Below are 22,864 nucleotides of genomic sequence, written 5' to 3'. Positions count from 1 at the left end.
GTAGTTGTTTCTTTCAGAAATTCAAAGACAATTTGGCCACCAGTGTTTATCTCATCTCCAACCACCAAAAAAAGATGCAAATTGATAATTCTGGGAAAAGCATAGTTGAGTGTATTTCAGAAATCAACTTTTTTAAAACAGATATAGGAGGTTGCAATGGGAGAAATTTTTTACTTTTACCTTACCAACTTGAATCTGGTCCAGGTTAGACATACCTAAAAGTTGTTACTGTTTGATGACTGTTTGGCAGTCCATGGGGAAAGGTGTTACTGCCACCACAATTAGCACCACTGTTGGCAGTCTTCACAGAGGGTCCAGTATACCTCTCAAAGTGTCCGTGATTTCAAGGAATGACACGGATGTTAGTCCCAACAGGGTTGGGGGAACCTTACCTTTATTACTGACAATTTACATCAAAAATGGAGAATGAAGCAGCTGAGACTGTAGATTGTTCCTTATTGTGAATAATTAATACCATAATACTTTCAAGTTCTCCACATGAATAGTTTGTCCCCCTCATTTCAGGTCTTTAATAAATTGTATTTCTCATTTGGGCCTGGGTGACTGAAAGGTATGAGGGTCAGTAGTTAAATGGCACTTGTTCACAGTGGGAATTTGTCCTAGTTACAGCCATTGACATTAAAACTGCAGTTTGTGGCAGGGCATCTTACTGAGTTCCAAGAAAGAAAGGAATGCATCAGAGAGAGTCACAGCTTTGTCATCACTAAGGGTTTGTATGAGTGCAGACAAACCAATGGCTGGCCACAGATAACTAACTCAGACAAATCCCCAGTGTCACAAAGGATAGACCGAGGCCTGGTCTACACTAGAAAATTAGGTCAGTTTAACTACCCCTGAGCAGCACTGTTAAGACAACCTAAATCCCTGCAAAAAGAAAAGGAGTACTTGTGGCATCTCAGAGACTAACAAATTTATTTGAGCATAAGCTTTCGTGAGCGAGCTGTAGCTCACAAAAGCTTATGCTCAAATAAATTTGTTAGTCTCTGAGGTGCCACAAGTACTCCTTTTCTTTTTGCTTCTGTAGAGAGACCTTAAGTAGCAGGGCTTTCAAGTCTACAGCTTTCACCAACACTACATTGAAAATTAAAATAGAGAGAAAGTATTAAACCATTATGATAGAAGAGACAAATGTAATGTCCACAAGAATGGGGAACAAAAGGTCAGTTTTGTTTAGTAATTCTAAACAAAGGTACCAAATTAACTGGTCATTTGGTTGTTATGGACACTTCAACTGTTTGTAAAAATTCACTTAAAGATGACTGGAAAGGAAAAACGTCTTCAGCTTTAGAAGTACTTTGTTTTGAGAGATTTCTTTTATACTGTCAGAATATAAAGGAGATGAACCCAAAGATAGATGACTATTTTAAAACAATGAAGCAATGTGAGAGCAGACTGACTTCTTCCCATCCTTGTCAGTGCCCAATGCCAGAGGTGGGAATACAAACCAAGAATCTTGCTGATCACTTAGCCTCACTTTGCAGAAAGGAAAATGGCAACATACCTCACAGACTTATGTACATAACTTAGTATTGGACACATGCTCTTTTCTGTTTAGTTTGTACAAATCAAAAATATTAACCTCTGAAGTGATTTCATATCCTTGTAAAAAAGCAGCTATTTAAGGGGAAGTTAAAAAATTAAATCAAAAGATGCTTTACTTACAGACATGTCCAAAGAACCTTACATTTTAAAAAACCTTCAGTTACTATGCAGTGGTGGATATATCACAGTGAAAAACCTGTTTCCCAATATTTAGAAAAGGGACATCTCCAGTATCCTTAAGCCATATTTTTTCAGGTATATAAAGACACTCTCTCTTGACATGCTCAGGAAGTGCACTTCAGCCATTCATTACTTTTTTCTCAGTTAGTGAAAACATGCGTTAATATATTGCCAGTAGCTGTCACAGTATTTCATAAAGTGGTATAATTTTAGACTGAACTCTTTAGGGCAGGGACCATATTTTCAGGCGTTTGTGCAGCACCCAACACAATAGGACCCCAAGTCCCAGTCAGTGTCTGTACATACTACCATAATATAAATATTAAAAACGATCGCAGCATTGACATTTTACTGTGCTAAATCCCCAAGAGCGTTTCCAGTCTTTCAACATCAAGCAACAATTGAGGCTGGTAGTAAATTGATTCTCACATTCCACTTGCTCCAGTTTGTTTTTGTTAGAAATGATTTGTGATAGATATAGTGGAATATATTGATTAGTACTGACAGTCCCAGTTTCCCAGGCGTTTTGTGGCATTGCCATTCCACAATGACCTGCTTTCCACCTTGTCAATTTCCTCCTGAACAATCAGTTATAAATATCTGTTCTATTAGGGATCACTTCTCACCCTTCGAAAAACAAAAAGGGGGTCAAGCAAGTAAAATCAGTACAATAAAATAGGCTTGCAATGGTCCAGAACAGCTGATGTTTATTGAGAGCGCTTGCGTTAGTGAAAGAAAAGGCACAAAGTAAGCGACAAAGACATTTATAAAAAGAAAAGGAGTACTTGTGGCACCTTAGAGACTAACAAATTTATTAGAGCATAAGCTTTCGTGAGCTACAGCTCACTTCATCGGATGCATTTGGTGGAAAAAACAGAGGAGAGATTTATACACACACACACACACAGAGAACATGAAACAATGGGTTTATCATACACATTGTAAGGAGAGTGATCACTTAAGATAAGCCAACACCAACAGCAGGGGGGGGAAGGAGGAAAACCTTTCATGGTGACAAGCAGGTAGGCTAATTCCAGCAGTTAACAAGAATATCAGAGGAACAGTGGGGGGTGGGGTGGGAGGGAGAAATACCATGGGGAAATAGTTTTACTTTGTGTAATGACTCATCCATTCCCAGTCTCTATTCAAGCCTAAGTTAATTGTATCCAGTTTGCAAATTAATTCCAATTCAGCAGTCTCTCGTTGGAGTCTGTTTTTGAAGCTTTTTTGTTGAAGTATAGCCACTCTTAGGTCTGTGATCGAGTGACCAGAGAGATTGAAGTGTTCTCCAACTGGTTTTTGAATGTTATAATTCTTGACGTCTGATTTGTGCCCATTCATTCTTTTACGTAGAGACTGTCCAGTTTGGCCAATGTACATGGCAGAGGGGCATTGCTGGCACATGATGGCATATATCACATTGGTAGATGCGCAGGTGAACGAGCCTCTGATAGTGTGGCTGATGTGATTAGGCCCTATGATGGTATCCCCTGAATAGATATGTGGACAGAGTTGGCAACGGGCTTTGTTGCAAGGATAGGTTCCTGGGTTAGTGGTTCTGTTGTGTGGTGTGTGGTTGCTGGTGAGTATTTGCTTCAGATTGGGGGGCTGTCTGTAAGCAAGGACTGGTCTGTCTCCCAAGATCTGAGAGAGCGATGGGTCGTCCTTCAGGATAGGTTGTAGATCCTTGATGATGCGTTGGAGAGGTTTTAGTTGGGGGCTGAAGGTGATGGCTAGTGGCGTTCTGTTGTTTTCTTTGTTGGGCCTGTCCTGTAGTAGGTGACTTCTGGGTACTCTTCTGGCTCTGTCAATCTGTTTCTTCACTTCAGCAGGTGGGTATTGTAGTTGTAGGAATGCATGATAGAGATCTTGTAGGTGTTTGTCTCTGTCTGAGGGGTTGGAGCAAATGCGGTTATATCGTAGCGCTTGGCTGTAGACAATGGATCGAGTGGTATGATCTGGATGAAAGCTAGAGGCATGTAGGTAGGAATAGCGGTCAGTAGGTTTCCGATATAGGGTGGTGTTTATGTGACCATCGCTTATTGGCACCGTAGTGTCCAGGAAGTGGATCTCTTGTGTGGACTGGTCCAGGCTGAGGTTGATGGTGGGATGGAAATTGTTGAAATCATGGTGGAATTCCTCAAGAGCTTCTTTTCCATGGGTCCAGATGATGAAGATGTCATCAATGTAGCGCAAGTAGAGTAGGGGCATTAGGGGACGAGAGCTGAGGAAGCGTTGTTCTAAGTCAGCCATAAAAATGTTGGCATACTGTGGGGCCATGCGGGTACCCATCGCAGTGCCGCTGATTTGAAGGTATACATTGTCACCAAATGTGAAATAGTTATGGGTGAGGACAAAGTCACAAAGTTCAGCCACCAGGTTAGCCGTGACAGTATCGGGGATACTGTTCCTGACTGCTTGTAGTCCATCTTTGTGTGGAATGTTGGTGTAGAGGGCTTCTACATCCATAGTGGCTAGGATGGTGTTTTTAGGAACATCACCAATGGACTGTAGTTTCCTCAGGAAGTCGGTGGTGTCTCGAAGATAGCTGGGAGTGCTGGTAACGAAGGGCCTGAGGAGGGAGTCTACATAGCCAGACAATCCTGCTGTCAGGGTGCCAATGCCTGAGATGATGGGGCGTCCAGGATTTCCAGGTTTATGGATCTTGGGTAGCAGATAGAATACCCCAGGTCGGGGCTCCAGGGGTGTGTCTGTGCGGATTTGTTCTTGTGCTTTTTCAGGGAGTTTCTTGAGCAAATGCTGTAGTTTCTTTTGGTAACTCTCAGTGGGATCAGAGGGTAATGGCTTGTAGAAAGTGGTGTTGGAGAGCTGCCTAGTAGCCTCTTGTTCATACTCCGACCTATTCATGATGACGACAGCACCTCCTTTGTCAGCCTTTTTGATTATGATGTCAGAGTTGTTTCTGAGGCTCTGGATGGCACTGTGTTCTGCATGGCTGAGGTTATGGGGTAAGCGATGCTGCTTTTCCACAATTTCAGCTCGTGCACGTCGGCGGAAGCAGTCTATGTAGAAATCCAGGCTGCTGTTTCGACCTTCAGGAGGAGTCCACCCAGAATCCTTCTTTTTGTAGTGTTGGCAGGAAGGTCTCTGTGGGTTAATATGTTGGTCAGAGGTGTGTTGGAAATATTCCTTGAGTCTGAGACGTCGAAAATAGGATTCTAGGTCACCACAGAACTGTATCATGTTCGTGGGGGTGGAGGGGCAAAAGGAGAGGCCCTGAGATAGGACAGATTCTTCCGCTGGGCTAAGAGTATAGTTGGATAGATTAACAATATTGCTGGGTGGGTTACGGGAACCATTGTTATAGCCCCTTGTGGCATATAGTAGTTTAGATAGCTTAGTGTCCTTTTTCTTTTGTAGAGAATCAAAGTGTGTTTTGTAAATGGCTTGTCTAGTTTTTGTAAAGTCCAGCCACGAGGAAGTTTGTGTGGAAGGTTGGTTCTTTATGAGAGTATCCAGTTTTGAGAGCTCATTCTTAATCTTTCCCTGTTTGCTGTAGAGGATGTTGATCAGGTGGTTCCGCAGTTTCCTTGAGAGTGTGTGGCACAAAATCTGTCCTATCTCGGGGCCTCTCCTTTTGCCCCTCCACCCCCACGAACATGATACAGTTCTGTGGTGACCTAGAATCCTATTTTCGACGTCTCAGACTCAAGGAATATTTCCAACACACCTCTGACCAACATATTAACCCACAGAGACCTTCCTGCCAACACTACAAAAAGAAGGATTCTGGGTGGACTCCTCCTGAAGGTCGAAACAGCAGCCTGGATTTCTACATAGACTGCTTCCACCGACGTGCACGAGCTGAAATTGTGGAAAAGCAGCATCGCTTACCCCATAACCTCAGCCATGCAGAACACAGTGCCATCCATAGCCTCAGAAACAACTCTGACATCATAATCAAAAAGGCTGACAAAGGAGGTGCTGTCGTCATCATGAATAGGTCGGAGTATGAACAAGAGGCTACTAGGCAGCTCTCCAACACCACTTTCTACAAGCCATTACCCTCTGATCCCACTGAGAGTTACCAAAAGAAACTACAGCATTTGCTCAAGAAACTCCCTGAAAAAGCACAAGAACAAATCCGCACAGACACACCCCTGGAGCCCCGACCTGGGGTATTCTATCTGCTACCCAAGATCCATAAACCTGGAAATCCTGGACGCCCCATCATCTCAGGCATTGGCACCCTGACAGCAGGATTGTCTGGCTATGTAGACTCCCTCCTCAGGCCCTTCGTTACCAGCATTCCCAGCTATCTTCGAGACACCACCGACTTCCTGAGGAAACTACAGTCCATTGGTGATCTTCCTAAAAACACCATCCTAGCTACTATGGATGTAGAAGCCCTCTACACCAACATTCCACACAAAGATGGACTACAAGCCGTCAGGAACAGTATCCCCGATACTGTCACGGCTAACCTGGTGGCAGAACTTTGTGACTTTGTCCTGACCCATAACTATTTCACATTTGGTGACAATGTATACCTTCAAATCAGCGGCACTGTGATGGGTACCCGCATGGCCCCACAGTATGCCAACATTTTTATGGCTGACTTAGAACAACGCTTCCTCAGCTCTCGTCCCCTAATGCCCCTACTCTACTTGCTCTACATTGAGGACATCTTCATCATCTGGACCCATGGAAAAGAAGCTCTTGAGGAATTCCACCATGATTTCAACAATTTCCATCCCACCATCAACCTCAGCCTGGACCAGTCCACACAAGAGATCCACTTCCTGGACACTACGGTGCCAATAAGCGATGGTCACATAAACACCACCCTATATCGGAAACCTACTGACCGCTATTCCTACCTACATGCCTCTAGCTTTCATCCAGATCATACCACTCGATCCATTGTCTACAGCCAAGCGCTACGATATAACCGCATTTGCTCCAACCCCTCAGACAGAGACAAACACCTACAAGATCTCTATCATGCATTCCTACAACTACAATACCCACCTGCTGAAGTGAAGAAACAGATTGACAGAGCCAGAAGAGTACCCAGAAGTCACCGACTACAGGACAGGCCCAACAAAGAAAACAGCAGAACGCCACTAGCCATCACTTTCAGCCCCAACTAAAACCTCTCCAACGCATCATCAAGGATCTACAACCTATCCTGAAGGACGAGCCATCGCTCTCTCAGATCTTGGGAGACAGACCAGTCCTTGCTTACAGACAGCCCCCCAATCTGAAGCAAATACTCACCAGCAACCACACACCACACAACAGAACCACTAACCCAGGAACCTATCCTTGCAACAAAGCCCGTTGCCAACTCTGTCCACATATCTATTCAGGGGATACCATCATAGGGCCTAATCACATCAGCCACACTATCAGAGGCTCGTTCACCTGCGCATCTACCAATGTGATATATGCCATCATGTGCCAGCAATGCCCCTCTGCCATGTACATTGGCCAAACTGGACAGTCTCTACGTAAAAGAATGAATGGGCACAAATCAGACGTCAAGAATTATAACATTCAAAAACCAGTTGGAGAACACTTCAATCTCTCTGGTCACTCGATCACAGACCTAAGAGTGGCTATACTTCAACAAAAAAGCTTCAAAAACAGACTCCAACGAGAGACTGCTGAATTGGAATTAATTTGCAAACTGGATACAATTAACTTAGGCTTGAATAGAGACTGGGAATGGATGAGTCATTACACAAAGTAAAACTATTTCCCCATGGTATTTCTCCCTCCCACCCCACCCCCCACTGTTCCTCTGATATTCTTGTTAACTGCTGGAATTAGCCTACCTGCTTGTCACCATGAAAGGTTTTCCTCCTTCCCCCCCCTGCTGTTGGTGTTGGCTTATCTTAAGTGATCACTCTCCTTACAGTGTGTATGATAAACCCATTGTTTCATGTTCTCTGTGTGTGTGTGTGTATATAAATCTCTCCTCTGTTTTTTCCACCAAATGCATCCGATGAAGTGAGCTGTAGCTCACGAAAGCTTATGCTCTAATAAATTTGTTAGTCTCTAAGGTGCCACAAGTACTCCTTTTCTTTTTGCGAATACAGACTAACACAGCTGCTACTCTGAAACCTGTGAAAAGACATTTATATGAACTGTATGAGTCAGAGGCAGTTTCAGAGTTTTTACAAATTACTTAAAAGTTACCGTGCCATGGCAGACAAATATCTACGAAATCTTAAAGATTAACATCTTAAAAATGCTTAAAAGGTCACCCAGAAATAACTAACATCTCCCAGAATGTATAGCATATCCCATATTGATTTCTAGCTAAATAGCGTTATTACATTTTGAGAGTAAAATAGCTTTAAAATGTGTAAAATTTTAAATGGAGTCCTTTTTTTTTAAAAAAAAAAAATCTCACATTGCAAAAGGTTCCAAACTTGAACCAACTTGCTGGTTTTACCTTGCAGAGCTCCAGTGAATTATAGCAGCTATAGATCAAACAATGTGCATCAAATACAGAAACAACCCAGACAGAAGACGAGAATCTTAGTTGTTCTGAATATTTTTACATTGGTTACAACAGTTTAGTCATCTATGGCCAACGCATCTTAAAAGGAGACGGACCCAGCACTTAGTCACACTGTGTAAGTGAAGGCGACCACTACAAAAGACATACATTAGGGGAACAAATATTTTGAGGCTTGAACAAATGGTGACTTCTTGATGTTCTTAAAAAAAACCCAACCCCAAAAACAAACAACCCCACAGGCTTTAACCATACAGCTATGAACTAGAAATGGCACTCAGAGGATGATGATAGAAGGACAACTTCCAAATTCAATAAATCCACATATTTATAATGAAAGGCCTTCTACACGCAGTGCTCAAGAAGTCCAAATCAAGGATTAAAAAAATATATACCCACACATTGCATAAAACATCTAAAACTTTCTGCCTGGGTACATGGCCCAAGCAAAAACCCAACCCCCTAGCCACCAGACATCTTTTTGCTTAACCAACAGGCTGACAAGCACTTCTGAATGTAGGATCAAATTCCATCCTGGTATAAGCAGGTACAACTTCACTAAAGTCAATGGGAGTTATACTGGCAATGAACTTGGTCTTATGTTGAAAAAACAAAGTTCATCCACTTAGCTGCTCCTCTGTCAGGGTAATGTCCAAATTCTGCCTGAAGTTGAAATCAGTGGGGTTGTGTAAAGGTAACTCAAGGCATAATTTGATCCCCTGTTCAGGAATTTCATTCTTTTGTCCTATGCGAATAATTAACTGCTTACAAAAGTCTAAGAGCAAGGAGAAACAAGACAGTGCCAGCGTACAGTCTTCTGCCCAACAGATGGGTTTCAGCACAGTAAAGGCCTGGTTTGCAGAAGAGCAGAGCATCACCAATGACAGCCATGGTTGTTCAACCCTTCTAAAACTACCCCCCACTCCACCCCAAAACAACCCTTGTACCTACATTCACTATTCAAAATTCACTGTAAAAAACATTAAAGCCATAAGTCCTTCCCCCTTTCAAGTTAATCAGTGGATCACCAGCTGCATACAAACAAAACAATGGAAAATTTTTCCCATAGTTTCCCAACATCTCTTTAATGTAATATTCAGTACCAAATAAAGATTAATGGAAAGAGGTAGCTTAAAAAAATCCAATGTTATTAACTCAAGGAAAGAAAAGCTGCTACCATTAGGTAGGCTGTGCAATAAAAATTTTCTTCATAAAGCAAAAATTATACCTGCACAATGACTGCATCTCATTCAATCTTCATCAACAACATGTAAAAAAAGATTCTGATTTCACTTTTCCTTGGAATTAAAGACTGACCATTTAGAGACTCACCTAAAATTCTAAGTGAAGAAAATAGGTTATTAGCAGCATTTCCCTAAGGTATTCTATTCTTCAGTATACTGTAAATTGTATTTTTAATGTGTTGACAATACCAAATCTTTCCATAAAGTTCTGCTCTTTTCAGATCACACACAGATATTGGCTTCTTCTCAATTAAATCCTTAGCAGCCTTTCAACTTTTATTGATCATTTAAAACCATTTAAGTTCAAAATCTGAGCAACACTTCATGAATTTAGAAGGCTTCATGGATACTGCACTGTTCAAATACAGCTGTTTACTATTTCTGTAAATACAATCTATCCCATTTAGTAATCAGAATTTCTGATTATTATTATCATCACACTTTATCTGGCTCCTGCTTGACTATGAATCCGAGCAGTATGTCAAAGTTGCCTGGGAAGCAGTAATATTTTGTTTTAGAGACTCATGCACTATTTGTAATTGAGGGGCAGATATAAAAAGGGAACAGTGATTGGTCCAGGCTACATATAACATGGCTGCCACATAAAGGTGTGAATTATGCTACCTCATGGCTTTGTCCCATTCCATTTACCAGCCTGGAGGTACAGAATCTCTTTACAATCTTTTGGAGACAGGAAGCAGCCAGCTCCTGCTGTGCGCATTCCAGCAGTTATCTGCATTTTTGCTGGCATACATGCTGCCACCAGAATTTAAGTTTTTTTTTTTAAACTGAGTTCCAAAAGGAAACTGAGCTCTCTTCTAGACATTTTAATATTTAGCACTGCCCTTAATTAAATATACCAGTTCAACCATCTACTTCATTCTATTAACTCCATGTGGCCTTCAATTAACATTTCTAAAAAGTCTGATGAGTGAACTAACAAACTCTAGCAAGTGGTCTTATCTTGTTTATCCTAATCTTGAAGACTGAGCTTTGATATTTACAATAAAATAAGACCCTGCAGACTTGTGTATGATGTATGAGACAGGCAACAGTTTCATATTATGCAAATTATGTACTTTGTTTTTTAATATTAATCTCTTTGGCTAATTACTGTCTCTGCAAGCAGTGAGAAGGGTTTCAGAAATAATGGTCATTAAAGTGCAAAGAGCATTAAGGCATGAACAATGGTAGTTCTCCCTTTTCCTGTCCTAAAGATCCATGGAGAGATGCTTGTAAATACTAGTTTTATCCGGTCACATGGAAGAATTCCAAATGAACACACGAAACTAGTTTTAAACATTTCATTCCATCTTAGAAATCTGGCAACTGCTTAGACCAATTCCGTAGAATTACCTATGTATAGCACCAGTCCAAACTGATCTGAGGACACTTAAAAGCACTTTAGCACTAGGGACACTTCAAATGAATCAAAGTAAAACAAAAATCGATTCCCTATTTATATTTTCTTAGTATTCACTAGGCTTGCAATCAAAGCTATTTTAGGATGATTCAAGAAGCTATCAGTAGGAAAGAGGGGATGAAAAGTAAGTAAATTTAGGCCGACTTTCAAGGTAACTTTTTAACACACCTATTAGACCGGAATAGTCCTATTACATGGGTCATTTGAAGGTTACAGTAGATTGGAGTAGGCACTGGCAACTATATTGTAATGAAGAATGCTGCACTAGATGCTAGAGGTGAAAGAACTACAATATCAAATAAGCCCTTTCCATATGATTTCTATAATAGTGATTTCTCCATCTAAAAACTTTTCCTTCACTCTTTATACCCTACAATGAATTCACAGAGTACTGAAACTCAACACAGTTACATGCATAGTCCTGCACTAGAAATAATGAATGTAAGAAGAGCTGTGCATAAAGACTTAGCTGGTCCACCCGGAGGCGTGCATGTACATGCTAACTTCCACCATACAATCCTGATGTTGCCCACAGATTTTTTGGTGTATGTGCTGCCAGCCAGAATTGGGCCCATAATACTGATATACTGACATGAATGTATTACAGTTTTAAAATAAACGAAACTGAGAAGCTAACGCCATAGCTTCCATAAGCAAATTCAAGAAAGAAAAATGTTGACCACATCAACATGGTCTAGAAGTTAGAGCACATCTCCTGCCACACCCTGACAACAGAGTTGGGAAATGGTAAGAAGATGGGTCTCGCTGGAAGCAGTGCTGCCCTGATCTCTGCTGTGGGAAAGTCTCAATTCTCTCCAGTAGAGCCCCATAAAGAGACCCGGCTGAAAAACAACTTCTACAAAACAAGGACATATAGGTAAGAGACTGACAGCTACCAACTTGGATTTATTCTTATGTCTACACAGGACGAAGAACCCTGAATAGTGCAGATCACTTATGTAAAGTTAGCCTAGCAACAATGGAATAAAATAAGCATGGGGAGAGCATTTGTCAAACTTCAATCAAGAACTGCAAGGATTAAATCTGTCAGATCAGTGCTATTTTAGTGTCACTAACAGTGATACTTTTATTTTTCAACTGGTGTATACTCAACAGTTTCCCTGGGCAGATGTCCAATATCTGCTGTCCATACATGGGAAGAATTAGAATAAGGCCAGCACTGAAACGTTAGTTTATACTTCGAGGTAGGCTAGCCATACAAATGTTGCGACTTGGGCCTCTAATTAATACAGGCACTAGCTGCAGAGTTCAGAACAGCATGCATCGTCAATCTGAAGACTTCTGCTTAGCAATATTGGTCTGCCTAGATACAGTGTATGCTGTCCATACTTGCCATGAAATGCTGTGCATCGTATGTGCACAACAAATGCTAACTAGGGCAAAGTATCTGATGCCACAATGGCTTAGGAGTTCCCTATATGAAACAGGAATCTTTTAATGTTCTGTAGCATGTGGTCAGTTTGTACCACCCCCAACTTCTAAGCACAAACCCAAACACCAGAGGAGCCACACTGAAGCACATGGAGCGGAAGAGTAATTAGTCATTTGTCAGAGTCCCTCAGTAAAAAAAACAAAATAAAAAAAATAAATCCCAACGAACACTGAGCTTCCACCTAGGAAGATCCTGTTCTAGCAATTCACTGGCCCAAAAATAAATAAATAGCAATTCAACAGCCTCTATGGTAGACAGAGTAGAAGGTCCTCAACCTCTGAATGTGCAAACCTGGAACAGACTCAGTATAAGGGTCTCCAAAAAAATTGCAATTAATTTATTTCACATAAAAGTTTCTTCATCCTTGGTTTTGCAATCATATGTATAAGAGTGCTTGTATGAAATGGAGGTACATTTGACTGTAAATTAGGGACTGTCACAAATTTTGACCATGATCCTACAAAGAAATCCACCCACCTGAACCACTGCAACCACACGGACTAACAATGGAAAGTTACATGAATGGATCTCTTTCCAGGTTTGGGACTTTCAGCAATCTAGAACATAGATAAAGCAAAAAAAAAAAAAAAAAAAAAAAAAAAAAAAAAAAAAACCACCAACAAGGCCAAGAGTGCTAATCAGTCTCACAAAGGAGTCCCTATTTCCACTGCTTAAAGCCAGAAAGAGGCAGTGATTCCATTGTGGAGATTGATCCCCTAAGAAATATAGCCTTTGTGACAGCATAAATACAGTTCTTACTGAAGTTAATACTGCAGTACGTAAGAGCTATTGCACATGTAGAACCTTTGAGGAAAAAAATCACCAAGAACCTAAAGAAAAAGAAAAAACCTTTCCCCCCATGTTTCTTATAATCCCCATATTTTCAAGTGTCAAATGTCAAACTAGAAAAAAAAAGCACAAAACACAAACTTAATTATAACTCCAAGAACTCCACTCAGTCATTTATTTTCCTATGTATAAATAAGGCTGATTTAAAAAGTTCTATTAATTTTGCTATCACATCCACAAGAGCTGTGCAAGAGTCAGGAGATATCAAAGCGTGGGCTGCTGGTCAAATATGTCCCACTGTTGTCTACAATGCAGCCAGTAGTCCTCTTTATCTTCCCTACTGATGTGCTACCTGCAGAGACTACTGAGCCCCACTACAGCTCACGGTTGTGCTCATAGCACTGTATCAATCTGTTCAGCTCAAGATGGAGTACAGCATGCTAGAACATGTAGTCTTGTGGGCTTCCCCTCTGCACTGAAGATGAAGATGGCAGCACTAAATTCCACTCAGGTAACAGAGATACAACTCTTGGGCTCCTAGAAAGTTGCCTTTGCAGCTCTTGACCGGACAAAGTTTAGATAGCCTGCTGTAAGTTTCAGATCCGATCTTCTCCTTCCTTCCGGAATAACTCAGTTTTTTGCTCTGACTCTGGAATATGTTCAGTAAACAACCTTCTCCCCAATCATTTGATCCATGTATTATTTTCCAACAGAATAACTAGCTACCTTTACACTTTTAATATGAAATTTGATCCCATAAACTGCAAAAAATTATATAGAAGTCAACAGTAAGAGCTAGGAATATTGAATCCATTCCCAAAGGCCGCATCTATTAGTTGGCAAAACTTCAACACTCAACATCCTTCTATTTCAGTATACTTAAAAAAAAAAAGTTTAGTGTAAACAAAAGAATACAGTTCTCCCTCAGCAAGGTCAAGTAACGAATTGAATGTGGGCTCAAGAAACTTCCAAAGAACTTTATCTACATACAGAAATTTAAAATAAATACTAGCATCCTCTTGTAATGATCCCCAAGACACGAGCAGCAGCCTGCACAGGCAATTTCAGTACTCTGTACCACTGCAGATCTCATTTTTCCTCCATAGCCACAATCATGGATAGCCCACAATAATGCAAAACATTGCTAAGTAAAATTACCTTCCATAAGACATTCACTCTATGCCATGGAAAAACAAGTCCCTCAGTTTACATGGCAAAGTGAGAAAAACAAAATCAGAAAAACAGAATATGCAACAGAAATTCAGTGCCATCCTGAGATTTACAGATTGTCATGACAAACCTGTGTGAGAAAGAACCAAAATAAAAGGGAAAAAAAGGAAGTTGTTTTGGGAGGTGCGAGGGCTGGGTGGAGGAGACAGATATGGGGAGAAGAGATCAGCAATAATGGGGATTTTGTTTTACTTCAATCCCTCTGCCCATTCCTATTAGTTGGTCCCTCCAACCTTCAATGGTCCCTCTAGACATCCACCCTACAACATCAATGAGTACAGCTATCTTTTGTTAGTGTTCTCTAAGCACTTGAGGTATGAAATTCCATTCCAGTGAGCGGATCCAGATCTGGTAGAGATTCCATAGTTCATTCTTTCCAGTGTGCTGTAGGTTACTTGAGAGGATTTCAGGAATTTGTTCCCATCATACTGGCCTATAGTATCTTCTGTGTCCCATGTTTAACTCTTTAGATTTCATCCATCTGAAGAAGCCTAGTTGAAACCTTTCAAGTTTATGGATTTCAGCTGCTTCAAAATCAACATGAGCCCACCTTGAAGGAAAAACACAAACACATGCAGCGGAAGTCTGCAAGTTGTATCAGTTCTCAAGTTCAAGTTTCAGAAATACCTCAAATCCCTCCCGATCATCTTTGGCCTCAAACCTAGCCTGCAATCATAAGTCTGAGCCACAGACATTTGAATGGTTTTCATGAGTAAGGAAAAAAAAGAAGAAAAAAAAAAAAAGAAATATCAGCAGTGGTCACCAGTCAAGCCACTGTAATGCATCTGAATAATACTCTAATTCCTCTCCCAATGCTGGAAAGGCAGAGGCACTTGCCCTGTTATAATTCACCCGCAAAAAGTTCCAGTTTTATTCTTACAGGTGGACCTGGCTGGACAAGTTTAAAAAAAAAAAAAAAAGGCATAAAAAGGAAAGCTTCCTCTTGTTACTTGAGCATTTGGGTCTCTTCATCAGCATCATAGAATTCTTCATCTTCACTTTCACTCCCTGCAGAGTTATCTTTATCTGCAGACTAGAAAAAAAAATAATGAAATTGTTAACACATTCAACAGTTAACATTGAAAAAAAATGTACTTTTACAGCACCTTCAGAGCAACTCAAAGTGCTCTTTACAAATAGGAAGCATTACAACCCTACTGAGAGGTGGGGAGGATTTTGCCCATTTTACATAGGGGAAACTGAAGTACAGAGAAGTTTAATGACCTGCCCAAGGTCAGTTCCACTTGGATCTGAGGATTTTAGATTCATACTTCTTCGAACCCTCTTAGAAAGTGATGGGCTTTTATCCAGCATGAACTCCTATGCTCTCTTTAGCAGATTAAGGAGGTCGGATGCAGGACAAGTGAACTGACTAGGATGGCTTGATCTGGCATTCTGCAAAGCTTTCTGAGTTAAGAAAGCAGTAATAATGTTCCTGTCCCTCTGTGATCTACTAGAAGCAGAGGCTCAGGAAGCAGAGTCTGGGGGAAATGCCTCTTCATCCTTATTTATCATGAGTGGACATCTTATACAAGCTTCGTATTTAAAAAAAAAGGGGGGCATTTGCCAGTATTACCTGCCATGGAGATAAACAAACAAAGCTCAAACTAGCCAACTATATAAAAAGCCTAAACACAGGTGAAAAGAGACTCATGGGACTAGAAAGTTTTTATAGAGCAAGCTACTAACTACTAGAAAAAACAAAAACAGCAAAAAACTAACTGTGCCTGACACAAAGGGAAAGAGGTTCTGCAGGCACTGAAACTGTTGGAAAGGGAGAAACTGTGGGACAAAAGGCTATTCTGTACACTTGCAATCTACAATGCAAAGGTGTGCAGCATACATACCTGCAAGCTATTTTCACTACTTGAAAAGTTTGTGGCTTGCGATCCAAGTCAGGTGACTATCTAGGGGTAGAGAAGGGAACCGCAGAGACAATTTGCTAAATGAGAGCTGAAGCTAGATCTCCCTACTTCCGGTGCTGTACTTTGGCCACAAGATCATTCTTATCCTCCAAGCAAAAGAATTTGCCCTACTTCCCCTCTTATATGTAATTAGTGCAATTGTCCCCCCCCCAAAAAGCTTAGAGTGGTGCAAATGCGAAAATATACACATTTTAAATTTTGTTTCAATGAACAACATTCTTTCAGACAGAGCATTTCCAGCAGTAAGCACCCCCTAACACCTTGGTAGGGAACTGTGCTCTGCAATGACTAAAGGAATGGGTGATAAATTGTGAACAATATTAGAATCATAGGACTGGAAGGGACCTTGAGAGGTCATCTAGTCCAGTCCCCTGCACTCATAGTAGGACTAAGTATTATCTAGACAATCCCCGACAGGTGTTTGTCTAACCTGCTCTTAAAAACCTCTAATGATGGAAATTCCACAACCTCCCTGGGCAATTTATTAAAGTACTTAACCACCCTGACAGTTACGAAGTTTTTCCTAATGTCCAACCTAAACCTTCCTTGCTGCAATTTAAGCCCACTGCTTCTTGTCCTATCCTCAGAGGTTAAAAAGTAATTCTTTCGCTCTACTCCATGCTGATTAGGCCTCAGATGGAGTACTGTGTCCAGTTCTGGGTGCCACATTTCAGGAAAGATGTGGACAAATCGGAGAAAGTGCAGAGAAGAGCAACAAAAACAATTAAAGGTCTAGAAAACATGACCTTTGAGGGAAGATTGAAAAAACTGGGTTTGTTTAGACTGAGAGGGGACATAAGTTTCAAGTTCATAAAAGGTTGTTACAACGAGGAGGGAGAAAAATTGTTCTAGTGCCTTGCTTACCACACTCCTGCTAATACACCCCAGAATGATATTCACTCCCCCCCCCCACAAGAGTAGTACATTGTTGACTCATATTTAGCTTGTGGCCCACTCCTTCCTAGACAGTCATTTCCCATTTTGCATGTGTGCAACTGATTGTTCCTTCCTAAGTGGAGGACTCTGCATTTGTCCTTATTGAATTTCATCCTATTTACTTCAGACCATTTTTCCAGTTTGTCCAGATCATTTTGAATCATAATCCTATTCTCCAAAGCCCTTGCAAGCCCTCCCATCTTGGTACTGTCCGCAAACTTTATAAGTGTACTCTCTATGCCATTATCTAAATAATGGATGAAGATATTGAACAAAACTGGAACCAGAACTGATACCTGTGGGACCCCACTCATTATGCTCTTCCAGTTTGACTGTGAACCACTGATAACTATTCCCTGGGAACGTTTTTCCAACCAGTTATGCAACCATCTTATAGTAACTCCATCTAGGTTGCATTTCCCTAGTTTGTTTATGACAAAAATCACAAATACCACTTCCTAAAATATCCTTTTGATTTCCCTGAAGGTCTCATCCAAGTATTGACCCAGCCCAATCCTGTTCAGCTTGCAATATTTGTCTCAGATTCTGAAGTGCTTTAGAACCCAATAAATGAAACACCTCTGTAACAGCCCTCTGGGATGGAAGGCAGCAACCAACCTGCGCATTACAGTTTTATAATACACTGCTACCTCGATATAACATGGTCTGATATAAAGCGAATTCTGATATAACACAGTAAAGGAGCGCTCCAGGGGGTGTGGCTGCTCGCTCCGGTGGATCAGCACGTCATGTGTGTGGCTTTGATATAACACCTATATTGCGGCATGATTTTTTAGCTCCCGAGGACTGCGTTATAATCGAGGTAGCAGTGTATCACAGTGATTTATGGGTTTTCCTTAGCATGGAGAATTATCGCACTCAGTGTATGTAACTTACAGACCTAAAAGCCCACAAAGCAACTGCTCCCAGAGAAGAGGGGAAAACATTAACACATGTATTGTCATAGACCAGGGGCCAGCGACCTATGGCATGCATACTAAAGGCAGCACGCAAGCTGATTTTCAGTGGCACTCTGCTGCCAGTCTGGGGTTTCGGCAGCCAGCCCCTTGCCAGCCGGGATCCCAGCCGCCGGCCCGCTCAGCTCGCTGCCTTCCTGGGGACACTGGAAAACTCAGCAAGGAAAAGCAAGGGCAAGGATCACACTAAACTGATAAGATCTGCATTTTAATTTAATTTTAAATGAAGCTTAAACATTTTAAAAACCTGATTTAATTTACATACAACAGTAGTTTAGTTATACAATATAGACAGAGAGAGAAAGAGAGAGAGACCCCTTTTAAAAACATTAAAATGTATTACTGGCACACGAAACCTTAAATTACAGTGAATAAATGAAGACTTGGCACACCACTTCTGAAAGGTTGCCGACCCCTGGCATAGAATCACACAAGTCTTCTTACTTTGCCCAACCCAGACGAACAATGTTGGACACAGTCAGATTTTCTCCACAAATCTTTGAGCACAGTGGGAGATTATCCAAATATTTCAGCTCTTATGAATCATGTAAAGTGGCTACACCCAGTCCTTGTCAATAATTAAGGGATTTGCTAGTACAGTTGTACCAGCAAATCCTCCTAGTATAGATGCAGTTTTTACCAGTAAAAAAGAGTTGGTTTAAACTGCATCTATACCAGGAGGGCGAAAAAAAAGCTATTCCAGCAAAATGGCTTTGATGGTATAACTGGGGTATAACGCTATACTGATGGTATAATGCTAGGACTTTTGCTAACACAGCTATGTCAGAAAAAAAAAATCACTCCGCTAATCAAGTCTATGAGTCTATGACATAGTACGTTGGCAAAACTTAAATGTACACTAGGCATCAGTGGGTATCCAGCAGAACAATGTATTAAGTAATCCTAATGGCAGCTCCACTAGGCCTTTCTATCACCTTTATCAGACAGAGTTAATGTTTAACAGTTTTTAATTTTCCATGTTTTACCTGCGATTGTCTTACAAAAAAAAAAAAAAGCACGAGGTGTCAGAGGCCATCCTGGGTGTAACTTCACTGAAGTAGACAGCGTCTCTGCAGACATGAATCTGGCTCCTTTTGTTTTATCTGGATTCAAATCAGATGTATATCTGGAGAAGCGTGTTCCTAAAGACTGAGTATTTTTTCATTTCATTTAATGTGACAAGATGTACCCTTCTAGTGCTCCAAGTCAATCTATAATCTTTATAAACCCTACAATACTTATACGTTTTGGACCAGTGTTAAGAAACCTAAGACCCCTCCCCAAACTTAATCACTCTTTCCACTCACTTATTTCTCCTTCCCCAGGAGAAAAAAAAAATAGATGGAAGAACTCTCACACCAAGACATGACTGGAAGGTCAACAAAACCTGATGAATGAACAAAGGGAAGCAAACTCAGCAGTCAAGTAAACCTCACTGAAAATACCTTGCCTCCAAGTCTCCTCATTATTAAGCCTGGGAGCTGTTAGATCATGCATCTCAACTACTCTCAGCTACTACGGTCAGGTGTGAGGCAGACATCAGAGTTAACCAGGTTCTAACCAATTTAAGGCTTTATACGTTAAAACCAACATCTTAAATTGCACCCAAAAAACAAAGTGGAAGCCTGCACAGATTATAAAATACAGGCACAACCCTCCCTCACAAACCAGCTGCTGCATCTTGTGCCAGATTAAAGTTTTTGAAAGGTTTTTCGGACCAGCCTTATAGGACCCATGCTGCAGCAATCCAGCCTAGAGGTGAGAGAGGCAGAGATCACCGTGTTAGGGTCCTTTATCCTAAAGTGAAAAGTTGTAACTTTCTCACCAAGCATGAGAGGGATGAGTTGACCTAGCTAGGATCTGAGCCTGCACTTGCAGAGAGTATTTCAGATATGATGGTAAGATCACTAAACTATCCCCAGTGTCCCCTTGGGGCCTGTCATCCACAGACTAAGCACCATCTAGTTTGGTACTCCTAAAGCTGACAGCTGTAATCGATGCACTACAATGGTGGAGAAGTATTAAAGAAAGTGATGTACCCGTGAGCCACCTAGTGCTTGCAATGACATAGCTTCGTCCCCCAGTCTCCAGTATGAGCACACCTGCAGGTCTGATATCGTCTCTAGCAAAGGGCTGTTCAGTGTTTCTGGCAATAACAAACTCAGGAGCCCCGACAACAGGCCAGTCACTCCAAACACGATGTATGGCAGAGACCACTGCACAGATTTCTGGAAATTAAGAGCAGAGATAGTTAAGGAAAGGGGGGGCAAACATATGGCATTTTACATATTCAAGTACTTAATTTTCAGCCACCCTGTGAGGTAGGTATTGTCACACTACACCACATTCTTCATAGAGATATTATGATATAATTATGGCATAACTATAATGTATTTTATGCAAGATTGGTCATGTGAGATCATTGAAAAGGTTATGATTTACTGAATATTACTTATATGCACGTATCATTTTGGTATCTGAAGTTAGGAATATTGTTTATGCATCTATTACATTATCATTACAGATCATTAATGAAGATATTGAACAAAACCAGCCCCAGGACCGACCTTTGGGGCACTCCGCTGATACCAGCTGCCAACTAGACATGGAGCCATTGATCACTACCTGTTGAGTCCGACGATCTAGACAGCTTTCTATCCACCTTCTTATAGTCCATTTATCAAGCCCATTCTACTTTAGCTTGCTGGCAAGAATACTGTGGGAGACCATATCAAAAGCTTTACTAAAGTCAAGGAATAACAGTCCACTGCTTTCCCCTCATCCACAGAGCCAGTTATCTCATCATAGAAGGCAATTAGATTAGTCAGGCATGACTTGCCCTTGGTGAATCCATGCAGACTGTTCCTGATCATTTTCCTCTCCTCTAAGTGCTTCAGAATTGATTCCTTGAGGACCTGCTCCATGTTTTTTCCAGGGACTGAGGTGAGGCTGACTGGCCTAGTTCCCCGGATCCTCCTCCTTCCCTTTTTTTAAAGTTGGGCACTACACTAGCCTTTTTCCAGTCATCCAGGACCTCCCCCGATCGCCACGCGCTTTCAAAGATAATAGCCAATGGTTCTGTAATCACATCCACCAACTCCTTTAGCCCTCTCGGATGCAGCGCAGGACTTGTGCTCATCTAGCTTTTCTAAATAGTCCCGAACCACTTCTTTCTCCACAGAGAGCTGGTCACCTCTTCCCCATGCTGTGCTGCCCAGTGCAGTAGTCTGGGAGCTGACCTTGTTCGTGAAGATAGAGGCAAAAAAAAGCATCGAGTACATTAGCTTTTTCCACATCCTCTGTCACTAGGTTGCCTCCCTCATTCAGTAAGGGGCCCACAGTTTCCTTGACTTTCTTCTTGTTGCCAACATACCTGAAGAAAGCCTTCTTGTTACTCTTAACATCTCTTGCTAGCTGCAACTCCAAGTGTGATTTGACCTTCCTGATTTCACTCCTGCAGGCCTGAGCAATATCTTTATACTCCTTCCTGGTCATTTGTCCAATCTTGTAAGCTTCTTTTCTGTGTTCAAGATCAGCAAGGATTTCACTGTTAAGCCAAGCTGGTCACCTGCCATATTTACTATTCTTTCTACACATCGGGATGGTTTGCTCCTGTAACCTCAATAAGGATTCTTTAAAATACAGCCAGTTCTCCTGGACTCCTTTCCCCTTCATGTTATTCTCCCAGGGGATCCTGTCCATCAGTTCCCTGAGGAAGTCAAAGTCTATTTTTCTGAAGTCCAGGGTCCGTATTCTGCTGCTCTCCTTTCTTCCTTGTGTCAGGATCCTGAACTCGACCATCTCATGGTCACTGCCTCCCAGGTTTCCCTCCACTTCTGCTTCCCCTACTAATTCTTCCCGGTTTGTGAGCAGCAGGTCAAGAAGAGCTCTGCCCCAGTTGGTTCCTCCAGCACTTGCACCAGGAAATTGTCCCCTACACTTTCCAAAAACTTCTTGGGATTGTCTGTGCACCGCCGTATTGCTCTCCCAAGAGATATCAGGGTGATTGAAGTCTCCCTTGAGAACCAGGGCCTGCGATCTAGTAACTTCCGTTAGTTGCCGGAAGAAAGCCTCGTGCACCTCATCCCCCTGGTCCGGTGGTCTATAGCAGACTCCCACCATGACATCACCCTTGTTGCTCACACTTCTAAACTTAATCCAGAGACTCAGATTTTTCTGCACTTTACTACCGGAGCTCTGAGCAGTCATACTGCTCTCTTACCTACAATGCAACTCCCCGACCGTTTCTGCCCTGCCTGTCCTTCCTGAACAGTTTATATCCAATCATGACAGTACTCCAGTTACGCGAGTTATCGCACCAAGTCTCCTTTATTCAATCACATCATAATTCCTTGACTGTGCCAGGACTTCCAGTTCTCCCTGCTTGTTTCCCAGGCTTCTTGCATTTGTGTATAGGCACTTAAGATAACTCGCTGATCATCCCGCTTTCTCAGTATGAGGCAGAAGCCCTCCCCTCTTGCGCTCTCCTGCTCGTGCTTCCTCCCGGTCTCCTACTTCCCCACTTACCTCAGGGCTTTGATCTCCTTCCCCGGTGAACCTAGTTTAAAGCCCTCCTCACTAGCTTAGCCAGCCTGCTTGCAAAGATACTGTTCCCTCTCTTTGTTAGGTGGAGTCCATCCCTGCCTAGCACTCC

At 41.7% G+C, this 22,864-nt stretch overlaps 1 protein-coding gene and 1 long non-coding RNA gene across 9 annotated transcripts in view; one reads left to right on the top strand and one right to left on the bottom strand.

Moving 5' to 3' along the window:
• LOC122459697 overlaps nt 1–20,256 on the top strand; it is a 38,096-nt gene extending 17,840 nt beyond the window's left edge. Inside the window, exon 3 of the long non-coding RNA XR_006280546.1 lies at nt 19,536–20,256. This is a non-coding gene — a long non-coding RNA (uncharacterized LOC122459697). The remainder of the gene's footprint in view (nt 1–19,535) is intronic.
• The window catches only part of SLC22A15 (solute carrier family 22 member 15), a 41,073-nt gene continuing 31,492 nt past the window's right edge, over nt 13,284–22,864 (bottom strand). For 2 of the 8 annotated variants that reach the window (XM_043512407.1, XM_043512406.1), the window contains 2 exons: nt 20,250–20,438; nt 18,406–19,359 (listed from right to left, as the gene is read on the bottom strand). In XM_043512407.1, the coding sequence (XP_043368342.1) occupies nt 19,168–19,359; nt 20,250–20,438 (381 nt within the window). In that variant the 3' untranslated portion in view covers nt 18,406–19,167. Of the gene's footprint in view, nt 15,406–18,405; nt 19,360–20,249; nt 20,439–22,864 lie in introns of those variants that run through there. The other 6 variants (XM_038420946.2, XR_005295511.2, XM_038420974.2 and 3 more) reach the window with 6 other exon arrangements.

Source organism: Dermochelys coriacea, chromosome 1 (genome assembly GCF_009764565.3).
Source record: "Dermochelys coriacea isolate rDerCor1 chromosome 1, rDerCor1.pri.v4, whole genome shotgun sequence".
NCBI lineage: Eukaryota > Metazoa > Chordata > Testudines > Dermochelyidae > Dermochelys > Dermochelys coriacea.
This window is presented reverse-complemented; position numbering and strand designations above follow the sequence as displayed.